We start from the raw sequence: 16,494 nt of genomic DNA, 5'->3' as shown, positions 1-16,494 counted from the left end.
CAATACACACAGTTAGCACTTAATACCAATAAACACAGTTAGCACTTATTAATGCCACTAAACAATGTTATCACGTAATACCACTAAACACAGTTATCACTTATTATTGCCAATAAACAAAGTTATCACTTATTAATGCCACTAAACACAGTTATCACGTAATACCACTTAACACAGTTAGCACTTAATACCACTAAACACAGTTATCACTTATTATTGCCAATAAACAAAGTTATCACTTATTAATGCCAATAAACACAGTTATCACGTATAAATACTAATAAACTCAGTTATTACTAATGCCAATAAAGACTGTTATCACTTATTAATGCCAATAAAAACAGTTATCAATTCATACCAATAAACAGTTATTACTTATTAATGCCAATAAACACAGTTATCACTTATTAACTCCCCAGATCATGAACGGACGGAACCTCCAGAGAAACCCCTCGAGCTCCAAGCAATTAGGACGCTCTCAGCGGAGCCTCCAGAAGCCGCCGACCAACCCGCGGAGCTCGTCTGGGGCCGGGCGGACTGCCGGCGCCCCCCCACCTCTCCGAGAGCCGGCGTCTCGGGATGAAATATCCAAACAATTGGAGAGGACGGGGAGGGAGACACACGCACACAGCGAGGGGGACTCAGACTCCTCGGTGCCGTCCCCGACGAGGGAGCGGTTCCTCTCCTCAGACCTGGAGGCGTCCGGAGAGGAGTCCGAACCCCGACCGCGACCCGGCAAGACGGCGTTCTGGATCGTGAGGCGCCAGGGCCAGAAGGTGATCGCTCATTGGTTTTGTTAGGTGGGGAAGTTTGGAGAGTCGGTTCCACAAACTCAGACACGAGAAACTCTTCACAAACCTGGTCTGCGTTCAAATCTGCAAGTGACCTCATTTATGTATTTATTTTATTCAAACTACCAGTAAAACACACATCTGTGCACACAAAACTCACATAAACTACAGAGATCTATTTGTTACCTTTAATTGGAGTTATGTAATGCTTTTATGATGTCATCTATCTCTTTTTTGTATTGTTTTTACCCTATACAGTCTTTTTTATTACCTTTTAAAGCTTTGTGCAAATACAAATGTTGTATACCAAAAATAGGATCAGATAATTCAAACCGTTTCTCTTTTTTAAATCACAATTGACCTAAAAATGTGCTGCACATTGATGATCAACAATTATCAATTATTAATAAACGTATTGCTCCTGTAGAGGCGATACACAAAAGTAAAAGTGTGTGAAAGTTCGAGAACTTATTCCAGAAATGAATGGAGATTTTTCACGTGTATCTTTATTGGATTGTCATTGGACATGAAACACAGTTTTACATTGTGTTATTTAATATATAGCATAGCAACCGCCATACACGTACGGGACGCACATACAAGACTATAAAACTGACTGCCTGACTGACCGAGAGCACTTCTTCGGTTGGAAGCAGGGTGGAGGATGACACGCAGCCACCCATGTAAAGAAGTGCTCTCGCTGCTTCTGTCCGTCTTTTCTCCGTCATTTTTCTCCTCCATGATGTTTAGAGAACTTGCCTCGCGTCGGGAAATTACCGACGTAATTATCTCTCACTGGAAATTATCACGATTTTGTGGTCAAACACCTTTCATTCCTCATCTCATTTTAGGGAGGAAGTGACGTGTGTGTTGTCGTTCGTTATGCTAGTGTGGGGGATGCTACGTAAGCTTGTTAGCTGTTCCGTTTGAGCTAACGTTACTGTTAGTGAAGAGTTGCAATACTGTGAACACTCAAGCAATACACATGCAAGTTAAGGAAACCAACGTCTGCGAGTCGTTACTGCGGACGTTACAATATCAAAGTTTACACAAACATGTTTGGTAACTGTCAAGCTTGAAATGACAACTAACAGTCGCGCAATTTAAATGTACCTGTTATTTTTAAGTGCGCACTGATATGGAACGCTCTATATGTAAACAGGCTGTACAGTACTTTATGGCTGAATAAACTACACCTCATGACTCACTCTCAACCAGAATGCTTGATTTGATCTACCCGTATTATAAAACAACACATGTACACGTTAATGTTTCAGGGCTCTCAAGTTTTTAAGACAGGTAAGAGTGACATCTCTCTCTCTCTCTCTCTCCCCCCATTGGATCCCAAGTTCTGCGACCCTTATTGCTGTTCTAAATTTCTCTAAATATAGGAAGAAATTAGGGAACAGAGGCTTTTGATCGAGCACCGAGTGTTGGACAATTCCACATATTTGTTGCTATCGTAGTGAAGATGTTTTGACAGGATTATGTACTATTTCCTTCTCCCTCAGGGCGCCCAGGTTTCTCCCAGGGCCAGCCCAGACCGGGGACACTGGTACGGGTCGGAGGAGTTCCTGGCGCTCCCCGCTCAGCTACGTAAGACGGAGATGCTTGCAATGAAGCTGGAAAGTCTGGCCCAGTCCATCCCTCTGGTGAGCTCAGTACCTTTTACAAAAATATCTCAATCTTAACCCGAGAATCTTAACCCGAGAACGTGGACGCACATCATTTTGAGCACATAAAGAGCCGACTGCTGATGCTTTTGTTTGATCCTTTGTCCTGCAGAGGCCCGGTGACTGTGACTCTACCCAGGAGGCTTTGCAGGATGTGGATGACTGGGATTTGACCGATTGGGACGCGGGGGAGAGCGGGGACGACATGCCTTCTATTCTTCCTCCGCTGGTACACCACAGTACTTATTCCTTCTCATTGTTATCCCCTCCTTAAATGCTGGAGAACATTTCTCTCGATGCAGAACATATTCTCATGACCCCCTCCCTCCACTCTTCAGCTTCCTTACAGACGACACCTGGTCAGCCGCTTTAGCTCCACCTCCTCCAGCGACTTTGCTCCCTCATTGGACGAGAGCATCGAGTCCAGTCCGTTGAGTGGCCTGCAGTCGGAAGACGATGAGGGCCGGAGGTCCGTGGATCGCCGTCTGCAGCCGGCAGCAGCAGCAGCAGCAGCACCCCCGGTGGACATGCGTGGAGGCGCGACCCTGGTCCAGCAGCTGCTGGAGGACATTCAGAGTCAGGACAACGACCCCGCCATCTGGAGGAAGATGGAGGTATGAACAGTAGTCCTGTCTGTCTGTCTGTCTGTCTGTCTGTCTGTCTGTCTGTGTCCTCGTATTTCTCTCCTCGAGGAAATGTTCTTGTTTTGACGGTTAATTTCATCTCATCATGGTGTAATAATTTCTTCTGAATTATTATTTTAAAGTGAGGCCTCTTCTACGAAAAACACGCCCTGCGAACTAAACCTCCAAAGTCGTCCGTCGTCCGACCGTTAACCGTACCGAGCCGATTAGCAGCATTGATGAGAGTCCTAGTATCAATAAAATGATAACAATACCCGTCCCTATTTCTGACACAGAAACACACTTGTTTCATGACCGACCCTCTTCCCATCGTTCCTGCAGCAGAACCATGACACATATCCCTGCACGCGTCATCCTGACGAGCCGAAACCAACCCTCCCCCCCCTTCCTCCGTGATGGATTGGAGGGGCTGGTATCGGATCGTCTCGTGGCCCCGTTAATTCATCACCTCCCCTCTAAAGGTCACGTTTGATTGGCAGGCGGATTATTGATGAGGCTGCCCGGTGAACTAATCAGTCATATCTGTCATATTGAATATGGCGAAATGTCAATAGCTCTGGGGACCCATCCTCCTCGTGGCCGCTCCTTTTAATGAGCGCCATAAAGAAGCGCCTCTAATTTTTTATTTTACTCTTTTATTTAATTCAGGTTTATTTCTCTCTCTTTCTCTCTTCTTTATTGCCTTAATATTCTAATTCTGAATATTCTTTACTCCCCGAGCAGCGTTCCATTTTGCTGCTGTAAAGTGGAACGCTCCCCCCCACAACCCTCGGGGATCAATGAAGTTCAGCATATCTGATTTATCCGGCGTTGGCCGGGTCAGACAAAATCACAGTGCTGCAATAAGATTATCAGGGAGGACGGCGGGGACACGCCACGATCAATCCGAGAAGCTGTGAGTGGACGTCCTTGGAGCTGAGGGGCGGGACCGGTGACCCAGAAGGTCGTGAGTTTGATCCCCTCGTCAAACTCCTGTCCCATATATTCTCACATTCAAATGGGATCGACCACATTGATATTCATAATTGATGATGATTTGACTGAATGTCAAAAGCTGACAGATCTGTGTCCTTTAAGTGTTGATCGCTTTTTAAAACTGTAGAGGAAGAGGATTTAATCACTTCCTGTTAAAATATAAGGGAGCCGGCTGAGCTGATTCTATTATTTATTAAAATATCAAAGCATCTCATTGAGAGTTATTGTTGCAACGCCTGTTTAATAACGATGGCGTCTCGATGCTGCTTCAATCGTCTTCAAATCAGATTGCTGAAATAAAAAAAAAGAAGAAGAAGCCACACCCACATTTATGACATTGTGCACACCGATAGGCTGACGAAGTTGACGTCGACGGGTGATAAAACGTCCAAAAAGAATAAATAAAGTGCATAAAGAAGCCGTAATACAAAAGCCATACTTCTAAATATACAACATGTATTTTAAATATAAAAATGATCTATTTTCAATAATAATTAAATTAAATTATTAAAGCGTCACAGGTTAAAAGCAGATGATGTGATCTCTAATCATTATTCATTTAGAGCAGAAACAGAGATTTTTTTTTATTTTGTCTTTAACATTTCATTTAGCTGACGCTTTTATCCAAAGCGACTTATTTTCCTCTATACACCGTAGACACAGCAACGGGGAGCAATTTGGGGTTAAGTGTCTTGCTCAAGGACACATCGACATGGACTAGCGGAGCCGGGGCTTGCACCACCGATCCTCTGATTGAAAGACGGGCATGTTAACCACTGAGCCACAGTCACTTCTTCACACGATTCAGAAAAAAAATTTCCCACCGATGTCACCTGAGATACAACATGATTTTTACTCATCACAATATAATAATAATAGTAATTTAAAGGCTTTTCCCTTCTAAAATCAGACGTCACGTCCTGCAGAAACATCTCTGGCTTCCAACGAGTCTCCGATTAGTCGGACGCTGGCAGACATCTTTGCTCTCGCGGCGTGTCCCTGAACGCTTCATGCACAATCGGCATCCATAATCCCCGACACGTTCAAGGCCCTGAATCATTCAGAACCTCCCCCCCCCCCCCTCTGGCTCCTGTGAGCTCCAGCACAATGCCGGCATGTAAAGTGTGGAGTCTGGATTTTGAGATGCGTGTTGCAGAAAACCGAGCCAGAAAGACTCTTTAATTGCTGTCTTGTAAAACATATTTATTCCTGAAACATTCCCAAATGATTACACAAAAGATTACGCAAAAATCCTAAAATATAAAACAAAACGCATAAAAAAACGACCATGAATTATGCTCGGCTGGCTCTCACATGACACCTTGTGTTAACCACCCACCCACACACACACACACACACACTCGTCATTCCTCTCTGCTCCTGGGTAATTAGCTGATTAGCTGCTTAATTAGCAGCATGTAATCATGGCGATGGATGAGCTGCCTAATTGAGGAAGTGAAGAGAAGAGTCTCAGTGTGGAGGATGACATTCTGCCTCTCCGCGGAGAGTCTCGAATGAATACAGCCGAGTAGAATAAAATCATCCGTCCAGGGAAGAGAGAGAGAGAGAGAGAGAGAGAGAGAGAGAGAGAGAGAGAGAGAGAGAGAGAGAGAGAGATCACTGTCGGAGCAGAAATGAATCAAATCTGTCTCCGGGAAGTGTCGTTTCCTCGAGGGAGAAGGACTCGGCCGTGCTTGTTGTTTGAGTGGAGTGGATTTGATCAGAGTGGACGAGAATCTCATATCTGAACCGTTACGTCGGCCGTAGAATAGAATAAATCAGGACAGGTGCAGACGTCCTGGTCCAGGAAGGACCGGAAATGAAGCCTGACATGGACTTGATTTAGCTGTTGAACTGAATCTCATCTTATTACAACTGTAAATATACTCTGTTTTTCTTTCTCCAGAGTAATTCAGTTTTTTACACCAAATAATTGTCAATAGGAAATCAGGAAAGAGTGCTATATTTCACGTTCAGTCTGATCTAGATTTTAAATGACTTCTTTACATTTCTCTTTAAAGGTTACTTTGCATATATGTTTGGTAAAATCAAGAGGCAACCTCCGGTTCTTAAGAGTGAAGTCAATGCTTCATGTATTGAAGCTGCATTCTCTCTCCTGGTAAGCAGGGGGCGACTCCTCTTGTTGTATAGAAGTATGTACTTCAAGTATTGAAGCTGCACTATCTCGCCTGACCAGCAGGGGGCGACTCCTCTGGTTGTATAGAAGTCGATGCTTCATGTGTTGAAGCTGCATTCTCTCTCCTAACCAAGAAGGGCCGAATCCTCTGGTTGTATAGAAGTATGTGCTTAATGTGTTAAAGCTGCATTCTCTCTCCTGACCATCAGGGGGAGACTCATATGGTTGTATAGAAGTCTGTGCTTCATGTATTGCAGCTGCATTCTCTCTCCTGACCACCAGGGAGCGACTCCTCTGGTTGTATAGAAGTCTATAGAAAATGGCTCTACTTCTCTCTTGATTTATTCCCTCAGTAAACATTGTAAACATGAGTTTATGTCTCAGTCTCTAGTTTCAAGCCTTCTTCAATACAGCATGATGTTCATTTAGTAAATGATGGTCCATTTAGAGTCAAACACGGCCGTAATCCAAGATGGTGACGACCGAATTGACAAACTCAAGGCTTCAGGACGGGAGTGGTTAAAACAAGAAAACATTGACTTTTGGTTTCACACACGACGTGAACAATGGTCTCCTGGGTGAAAGTCCTGTGTTTGCTTGACCCATTCGTCCATTCTGACATTCAGACTTTTATGGGAAACAAAATGCCATTCACCTCCATTGTAGCCAACCAGAGTCAACCAGAGCTCAGTAGCACTGTCTCCTTTTGCCATTCAACTTTCAGAACACACTTCATAAAACCTAACTTTTGTTTTGTACTAAGTATTTCTCGTCTCTTCTTTTTCCACGTTGCTTTCAGACATGAATATTTTCCCAGAGACTTCTTCCCGCTCCTCTGACCTTGACCTCCTCAAACAATCTGAGTCCACCTCACGTCAAATAAACTCTGCGGCTTGTTTTTCGTGAAATTTTATGAGAGGCCACGCAAGTAAATAAACATAAGCTCAACACAAAAAGTTCCCTAATTGAGCTATATGGGACATGGCCCCTGAAGTGTATCGCGATATCCTGAAATCCAAACTAGAGAGACGGAGAGAGAGAGAGAGAGAGAGAGTCCATGGGTTAGATAAGTGTCCTCCGCGTCATGTGATCACGCCGTGTGTGTGCTGTCTGGGCCGGCGGCCTCAGTGTGAGGCGTCTGTGTGTTTGGCGGCTCTGCGGCATGCCGGCCTATCTGCGAGCAGTGGGAGTCAGACACACAACAGACTCGGATCAACACTCGTCTGATTGGCCCGGCGGGGGAGCAGGGACAACCCACCGGCAGCAGAGAGAAAGGAGGAAGAGGAGGAGGGTGTTACTCTCTTCTTTTGTGTTTCTATAGATAAACAGGTTGAGGGCGAGGTGAAGTTTGTCTGCAGACGATCGAAAGGCTTTTGGATCATTATTTACGGTTTAAATTCACGATGAACCCACTAACATCTGAGAAATATGAACAAAGCTTGTATAAAAGATGGGTTTAACTTCAGATTGAAATGGGTTTGTATAGAACAAATGTTAACTTATCTATAAAGTGACACGTTTCCTGAGCACTTAAAGTCTCAATGTCAATGTCACAGTTTACAAGCACCAAATATTCCTGTTTTTGACCTCATCCCTAATAAAAAAAAAATAATTTTCCACTAACATCCCTGTTGACATGCGGCCGTTTATATTCAGATTGACGTCAAATGCATCATCCTCGCGGTTGTGTGTGTCTTACCAGTCGACGTCCGCACGTCGTTGTCTAAATGAGTGTGACATTATGAGCTCAATGTGTTGCAGAGAACGATGCTGGAAGCTAAAGGACAGACGTGGCAATATCTCAACATCATACATCACACAATATGATGTTGACATGAAACATGTTGAATTTGGTTTATTGTCATATTAAAAGCCGACAGAGGTTCTTTTTTGATGATGAAAATAAGTTGTTAAATGTTACTTTTACAATGCAAGTCTCGTGACATTTTATCACAGAGGTGCAGTGAATAAACAAATAAAAGAGAGAGACATGCTGGCGAGCTGACAGGTGTTTGTGTGTGTGTGTGTGTGTGTGTGTGTGTGTGTGTGTGTGTGTGTGTGTGTGTGTGTGTACAGTCCACATATTAATATGTTAAACATCGCGGAGACGACTCTTTCCCCACGGCAACAGACAGCTGGTGGCGGAGGGGTCTCCCAGGGACGATCTCAGGGACGCAGTCAGGTGTGACAGGCGGCCTCGTCTCCTGCTCTCTCTTTATTTATTTCTCTCCATCTTTTCATCTTTGCACCTTCCACTCTTCTTCCTTTGGATTTTCACGAGACGCAAGTTAAAGTTTCAAGATTATAAATTAATTAATTAATTAATTAATTAAAATGAAAGCAGGAAATATAAATGTGGTTTTAGGAAGCTGCCGTCCTGTCAGCTGCTCCGGTTCCATGTTTTCTATTACAGATAATTTTAATGAATTTCTAATCAAACTCTCCTCCCCTCCAGTTCTTTCGTTTCGGCCGATCGGCGCTCAGCGTTCACGTCGTCAGACCAATAACTTCTGAAAAATGATCCGTCTCACCTCGATCCTCCCAAGAAAATGTTTGTGGAAGTCTGCACACAAAATTCATTTATTTTAAAAAGTTGGTTCTGGTCTTCAGCTTCACGGAGCCTCCATCGTACAAAATGGATGTTCCTATCAAAACCAGAACCACCTCAAGCCGTTCATCAGCTCTTAAACTGCCTGAACCAGTCTCAGTGTAGTGGTTCTCTATAGACCTCCATCTAGTCCTGGTTCTCTATAGACCTCAGTGTAGTCCTGGTTCTCTATAGACCTCCACCAGTAAACAGACTACCAGAGAGAAGATGGTCTGGTTCTATAAAGTTCTTCTTCTCCTCATCGGAACCACCGGGTCAGATTCTGGTGAAACCAGATGACATCATGCAGGTTCACCAGAACCTCCTTCCAGCAGAGACCAGTCCACCATGGACAGACCCAGATCCAAAGTAAAATTAGAATGGCCCACTTGCAACAATGTTGCAACTTGTAAAGGTGGAGCTTGGATTTATCAGTTAATAATATGAATCTGAGAAGCAACTATAGCGTTTACAGACACATTTTGTTGTTGTTGTTGTTGTTCTTCTTCTTCTTTTCTTCCTTGTTCTCGTTCTTCTTCTTCTTTTTCTTATTTCTTATTTCTTCAGACAAATGTAATGTCGTAAAAATTACATTTGTCTCCAAAATATATTGGAGAATAAAGAAAAGATGGAATCTGTGATGCTGATATTAATATTTGTAATCATAAATCCCCAAAATCGTCAGAAATGTGAACCCATAAGATAAAAGAAAATCCCTCCACTGAAGTGCAGGTGTTCCTTTCCACACGAGCACATGATCACAGAGCTAACATCCGCACATCGTGTTCATCCGACCTCCCGCCTGTGACGCGTTAATCATCGGGAGCCTGGCGCTCGTCCGCCGGGAGTTCGAGTCCGAACCGATCAGCGTCGCCCTTCGCAGACCGCCGTCGGCTGAGCGGTGATTATCCGGCGGTGAAGAGGAGAAGCCACAGGAGGAAGAGATGAAGCGGATATCAGAGCGCTGATCCAGGATCAGATCGGGACGTCGGGCTCCCAGCAGACCCACTGCCTTCCAGGAGCCGCAGTGGTTTAGAAACTTCAAAGGGGCCGCCGGCAGCCCCAGTGCATGCTGGTCGATATACATCCAAACCATCCTGTTCCTCCTCTGGCCTCCTCTCGTCCTCCCGTATTATCCTCTTCTCATGTTTAACCTCCTCACCTTTACTCCTTCATGCGCGCTCTTCCTTCTTTTCCTTTGTCGTTTTTTCTTTCATAATTTTTCCTCTAGTCTTCTTCGAGTTTCCTCAAAAGCTCCCTTTCCTTTTCCTTCTCTCCTTTCTAATCTGCTTTCTGTTGTTGCCTTTCTTCCTCCTTCCTTTCTTTTCCCCAATCTTGTCTTTCTTTTTATTTACTTCCTGTTCCATTAGTTGTTCCTCCTTTCTCTTCTCCCCTTTCCTCTTGCTCTTCTCTAGCTGTCTTTCCTTTCCCTCCATCTTCTCTCTTCTTACTTTCCCTCGTTCATCTCCTTTCCTCTCCTCTAATCCTCTATCCTTCCCTCTAGTAGTCTTTCCTTTCCCCCAATCTCCTCTCTTCTGTCCTTCCCCTCCTTTAATCTCCTATCCTCCTTCCTTTTCCTCTCCTCTCTTCTGTACTTACCCTTAATACCTTCCTTTCATCTCCTCTCCTCTGTTCTTTCCTCTGGTCATCTTTCCTTTTCTTTCCTCCCTTCTTTCCTTCCCTCAGTTAATCTCATTTCCTCCTCTTTCTCTCCTGTTTTCTTTCTCCTTTGCTTTTCTCCTCCTCGTCTTCCTCCTACACTCCCCCTCTCTTCCTCTCCTCCTCCTCCCGTCTCATCAATACTTTTATATCCATCTCTCCTCCCTAACGAGCGGTGGAGAGATGGACGGAACCATATCGATGTTTTTTTTTTTTTTTTAAGGGTCACGGTTGTAATTAACATACTGCCGCTCAATCGGTCAAGGTTTCCATCTCACACACACCTCTGCATCAAATAAGGTGTGCACAAGCAAACACACACACACACACACACTGTATCATGCCCATATGAACACACACACACACACACACACACACACACACACATACACACACACATACACACACATGCACGGATTCGATACAGAAATTTGTAGGCGAGGTGAAAGGATGGATGCACACACGCGGCAGGTAATTTCCATCAGATTTACCTCCTCGCCGCCTCCTTCACTCCGCCATCAGTTTTCCTGATCGCTCTCAGCCAGAGATACGAAAACAACGCCGGATGTATAAAATATTAGGGCCGTCTGCTTGATGATCTGCAGTCACAGTTACACTTGTTATTCAGACGAGGTGTTTGAGGTCTGACTGGAAAGAATGGATTCCGGCGCTCACGTCGCCGTGCGTCTTCAGCTTTATGTAAATCTGCTCTTCGGCTCTCTTTGAGGCGGTGGGTTGAATCCAGACTTCAGGAAACCGGGCGGCGGCTACGCGCTGACCTTTTGTCTGCTTGTGTTCGTGGCGTCTCCAACTAAAACCACAGAAGAAGAAGCTCGTCGTAAATAAAACACTTAATAACACTTTACTGTGATTCTTTACTGTTTATTTATATTACTTGTTTTTTATTTTATTTTACTATGTGTCTGCTGTAATCCTGCAATTTCCCCACTGCGGGACCAATAAAGGATTATTTTATCTTATTTTATCTTAAATCAACTCACACGCGATCTAACAAGATTAACAAGACTTAATTACAAAATAATGTGTATATTAATATATTTGAATTCCGTCCATTTGTCGTCATTCATTCATTTGAATCTGTTTTATGTTTTCTTATTGTCGGCTCTCAAGGATTCAAATAGTAATTTATTGTCGTTAAGCGACGCAGAGCAGCATAACGACATGCAGTCGCGGCCAGTTTTCTACTCAAGGAAACTGATCGCAGAACAAAACAAAGACAAGAGGAACGCAAACAAACAAACAAACAAGCAGCCGCAAAATTATTCTCTGGACAATATGGCCTATATATGGCCGTCATCTCAACGCTACAAGTTCAACACCAGGGAAACATCGTCTTTTTTTATCGTGTCATTATTTTAAGAAATAGACATAAATGATGTTGTTTTTTAATTAACATTTTAAGAAACTCCAAAGTACCTCTAGAGGTGCTAGTACTCCCGTTTAACAACGCCAAAGCGGAGGATATTTTAAGGACATTTGATTTCTTCTTTTTCTTAGTTTCTAACCTGTGAACCTCCTGCTCCGGTTGAACCGCTTTAATCTCTTTGTTTTCGTCTCTAACTCAACACTTTACCTCATTTTCCTGTCACGAGTGACGTTTTAAACTCTCCTTTCTTTTCCTTCTTCGCGACTGCAGCTCTAAACTCCTCCTTTTTTAATTTTGTAAGCCGTCTCCTCAGCTCTTCTTCAGGAGTGAAGTGGATTCAAAGGCACAAATCAATACTTTGATCAGACGCTGCTTCTCGTGGCTTCTCCTCGTCTTCCACTGATTCTCTCAATCGTCTCTCTGACGACGAAGCATTTCATCTCTTTCTGAAGCGTCTCTTGAAGTCACGTCAGGTGAGACGCTTCAGCTCTGAGCTCATGAGGCGCTCGTCTCCACCAGCAGAGGGCAGTAGCTGTCCTCCACGCAGCGAGCGCCATTCTCCTTCCTTTTTCTTCCTCCTCCTCCTTTTCTTCTTCTTCTTCCTCCTTTTCTTCTTCTTTCTTTTTCCTCTTCTCTGTTCTTCTTGTTCTTCTCTCTTCTTCCTCTCTTTCTCTGTTCTTTTTATTTTTCTTGTTCTTCTCTCTTCTTCCTCTTCTTCTCTGCTCTTCTTGTTCTTCTCTGTTCTTCCTCTTCTTCTTCTTCTTTTTGTCTTCTTCGTTTTTATTTATTTTTCCTCTTCTCTGTTATTCTTGTTCTGCTCTCTTCTTCCTCTTCTTCTCTGTTATTTTTCTTGTTCTTCTCTCTTCTTCTCTGTTCTTCTTCTTCCTCCTTTTCTTTTTTCTTCTTGTTCTTCTTTCTTCTTCCTCTTCTTCTTTGTTCTTCTTGTTCTTCTTGTTCTTCTTTCTTCTTCCTCTTCTTCTCTGTTCTTCTCTGTTCTTCTTCTTCCTCTTCTTTGTTCTTCTTTTTCTCTGCTCTTCTTGTTCTTCTCTCTTCTTCCTCTTCTTCTCTGTTCTTCTTCCTGTTCTTCTTTCTGTCTTCTTCGTTCTTATTTATTTTTCCTCTTCTCTGTTCTTCTTGTTCTGCTCTCTTCTTCCTCTTCTTCTCTGTTCTTTTTCTTGTTCTTCTTGTTCTTCTCTCTTCTTCCTCTTCTTCTCTGTTCTTCTTTCTGTCTTCTTCGTTCTTTTTTATTTTTCCTCTTCTCTGTTCTTCTTGTTCTGCTCTCTTCTTCCTCTTCTTCTCTGTTCTTCTTCTTCCTCCTCTTCTTTGTTCTTCTTGTTCTTCTTTGTTCTTCCTCTTCTTCTCTGTTTTTCTCTGTTCTTCTTCCTCTTCTTTGTTCTTCTTCTCTCCTTTCTGTCTCTTGTCATCAACCTCATTCTTACTCCCATCATCTGCTTTAGCATTTTGGGTCCTTTTTCGTCTCTTCCCACTAACTTTCCCTCTCTTTTCTTTGGCTATTTTTTTGGACGGGGTATTTTTGTAACTCTTTCATAATTGTTTATTCTTGAAATCAAGTTTCAAGACTACTGGAGGGGTCCTGGGAGTTTGCCCAACCAGTCTACATGTGCTTTGTGGACTTGGAGAAGGCTTTCGACCGGGTCCCTCGGGGGTTTTTGTGGGGGGTGCTGCGGGAGTATGGGGTGCCGGACCCGTTGGCACGGGCTATCCGGTCTTTGTACGCCTGCAGTAGGAGCTGTGTTCGTATCCTCGGTAGTAAGTCAGACACGTTCCCGGTGGGTGTTGGCCTCCGCCAGGGCTGCCCTTTATCACCGGTCCTGTTCGTGACCTTCATGGACAGGATATCTAGGCACAGCCAGGGGGCGGAGAGGATCCGGTTCGGGAGTCTCGGGATCGCCTCTCTGCTGTTCGCGGATGATGTGGTCCTGTTTGCCTCCTCGGACTGTGACCTCCAGCATTCACTGGGGCGTTTTGCAGCCGAGTGTGAAGCAGCAGGGATGAGAGTTAGCGCCTCCAAATCTGAGGCCATGGTGCTCTGCCGGAAACCGGTGGATTGCTCCCTCCAGGTGGGGACAAACTGCCTACCCCAAGCGAAGGAGTTCAAGTATCTCGGGGTCTTGTTCACGAGTGAGGGTCAGGTGGAGCGGGAGATCGACAGACGGATCGGTGCGGCTGCAGCAATAAAACAGGCGCTGTACCGGTCCGTCCTGGTGAAGAGGGAGCTGAGCCGGAAGGCGAAGCTCTCCATTTACTGGTCGGTCTATGTTCCAACCCTCACCTATGGTCACGAACTCTGGGTCGTGACCGAAAGAACGAGATCTCGAATACAAGCGGCCGAAATGAGCTTCCTCCGCAGGGTGGCCGGGCTCACCCTTAGAGATAGGGTAAGGAGCTCGGACATCAGGAGGGAGCTTGGAGTCGAGTCGCTGCTCCTTCGTGCCGAAAGGAGTCAGCTGAGGTGGTTCGGGCATCTAGTCAGGATGCCTCCTGGACGCCTCCCATTAGAGGTTTTCCAGGCACGCCCAACTGGTAGGAGACCCCGGGGAAGACCGAGGACACGCTGGAGGGATTATATCTCCCGGCTGGCCTTGGAACGCCTCGGGATCCCCCAGAATGAGCTGGAAAGTGTTGCGGGTGAGAGGGAAGCCTGGGTCGGCCTGCTGAACCTGCTGCCACCGCGACCCGACCCCGGATAAGCGGCTGATAATGGATGGATGGATGGATCAAGTTTTATACTCCTGCACTGTTTATTGTCACTGCATATGTGTGCAAACTTATTTGGCAATAAACAGTAATTTTCTGGATTTTTCAGTTAACAACAGTTGTTTTATTTGACTCGTCTTTCATGATCTATTTATCAGTGTCATTTTTTTGTTCTTCTTTTTCTGTCCTTGAATTAATTTATCTGGAATCAGCTCTTTTACACGGAAAAAATGTCCAGCCGCTCTCCATCCAACCCTGTCTCCTAAAAATGACGTTCCCCCAGAACTAATACGCATTCCCAATTACCCCCCGCCCCTCTTTTCTTTTTTCTTTGCAGAGTTTAAAAATTAAAATATGCTTAAATAAAGCAAGAAAACAATAACACAAACACACGATTATAAACGTATTTGTAATACGTCAAACACAAACATAAAAACAATAAAACTAAAATATGTGTATAATCAACATACGTGTTTAATCAACCTATACGTGTATAGTCAACGTATGTGTAATACGTCAAATACAAACATAATCAGGGAGGAGATACGTTTCTGATCAAACGTAATTGGGAATGCGTATTAGTTCTGGGGGAACATGATTTTTAGGAGACAGGGTTGCTCCATCTCCTCCTCCTTCATCCTCTCGTCATATCCTTCCAATCTGTTGCTTTCTCACTCCTGTTTAATGTTATTATTATTATAACCTGTTAGATTGCTTTCAGTTTCTCCTTCATATTCTCCTATTCCTTGTTCTCTCCATCATCTGCGGTGTGTTTGTGTTCTGTGTTGTTTCATGTGAGTCCAGCAGGCTCTTCTTTTAATTAATGCAGCTATTATTATTTATTTTAAATCATCTGACTAAATTCTCTCTCTCTCTCTCTCTCTCTCTCTCTCTCTCTCTCTCTCTCTCTCTCAGGGTTTTGTGCAGCAGTTGGACGGGTTCATCTTGTGGCTGCAGGAGGCGTTGGGCAGCACAGACAACTGGACGCAGCCCAGACAGGAGCTGGACAGCCTGAGGGCGTACCTGGACACACACCTAGTGAGAACACACACACTTTCATGCTTTTTTTTAAACTTGCGACGACCCTCTTTAACATAAAACATATCCCTCGAGCAGTCCTTTAAAGACGTGAAGACCGACAGATGGTCCTCACAAAGATACAAAGACAATAGCACACACACACACACACACACACACACACACACACACACACACACACACACACACACACACTGTCAAAGCTCATATACATGTAGGTGTAAATGTACATGAGTGCTGTGTTCAATCACATGTTTATACACTACACACACGGTTGTATGGACACGTATTTGCATTCATGCATATGGATGTGCCTCTCTCTCTCTCTCTCTCACACACACACACACACACACACACACACACACACACACACACACACACACACACACATTTCACCTACTACTCTCGCCTGTTTGATCGTTGACTCTATTTAAAATAGTCGTGCAGACTCTCCAGTAGAAGCTCCAGTGTTGCTACAAAACCAGATCCTAAAACAAGGCTATGAACAGTATAAAAGCGTCTTAAATCAATCTTACAAAACTCTTAAAAATTCTAAGACATGGGCAGGAGGATTTTATAAAAAAAAATCCTTAATTTAATGAATGTTTCTTGGAGAAACTTCACACAGATCAGGACGGTGAAACAGTCATATTTTATATTTTGCAGCAAGGCTAATGTAGTTGCATGAAAACAGACTTGACAAAAATAGGTTCAGATAACTAATCCACTCAGGTTCAGACACCACAACATCTCAGTTAGATTGAGACAACAAAACTACTCAGTTAGGATGAGACAACTAAACTACTTAGTTAGTTTCAGACAACAACAAAACCTAGTTAGGTTGAGACAATAAAACAACTCAGTTAGGTTGAGACAACAACACTA

General features: G+C 44.0%; 1 protein-coding gene across 1 annotated transcript in view; it reads left to right on the top strand.

The window, feature by feature from the left end:
• Nucleotides 1-16,494, top strand: part of akap6 (A kinase (PRKA) anchor protein 6) — a gene marked incomplete at both ends in the record, with an annotated part of 165,154 nt that overhangs the window by 24,864 nt on the left and 123,796 nt on the right. Inside the window, 5 exons of the mRNA XM_079223553.1 lie at nucleotides 420-776; nucleotides 2,303-2,443; nucleotides 2,577-2,693; nucleotides 2,803-3,078; nucleotides 15,487-15,609. Of these exons, the coding sequence (XP_079079679.1) occupies nucleotides 420-776; nucleotides 2,303-2,443; nucleotides 2,577-2,693; nucleotides 2,803-3,078; nucleotides 15,487-15,609 (1,014 nt within the window). The remainder of the gene's footprint in view (nucleotides 1-419; nucleotides 777-2,302; nucleotides 2,444-2,576; nucleotides 2,694-2,802; nucleotides 3,079-15,486; nucleotides 15,610-16,494) is intronic.

This window comes from Taurulus bubalis, assembly GCF_910589615.1.
Source record: "Taurulus bubalis genome assembly, chromosome: 1".
In the NCBI taxonomy this organism is placed as follows: Eukaryota; Metazoa; Chordata; class Actinopteri; order Perciformes; family Cottidae; genus Taurulus; species Taurulus bubalis.
Note: the sequence above shows the minus strand (reverse complement) of the source record. Positions and strands in the feature narration are given on the sequence as shown.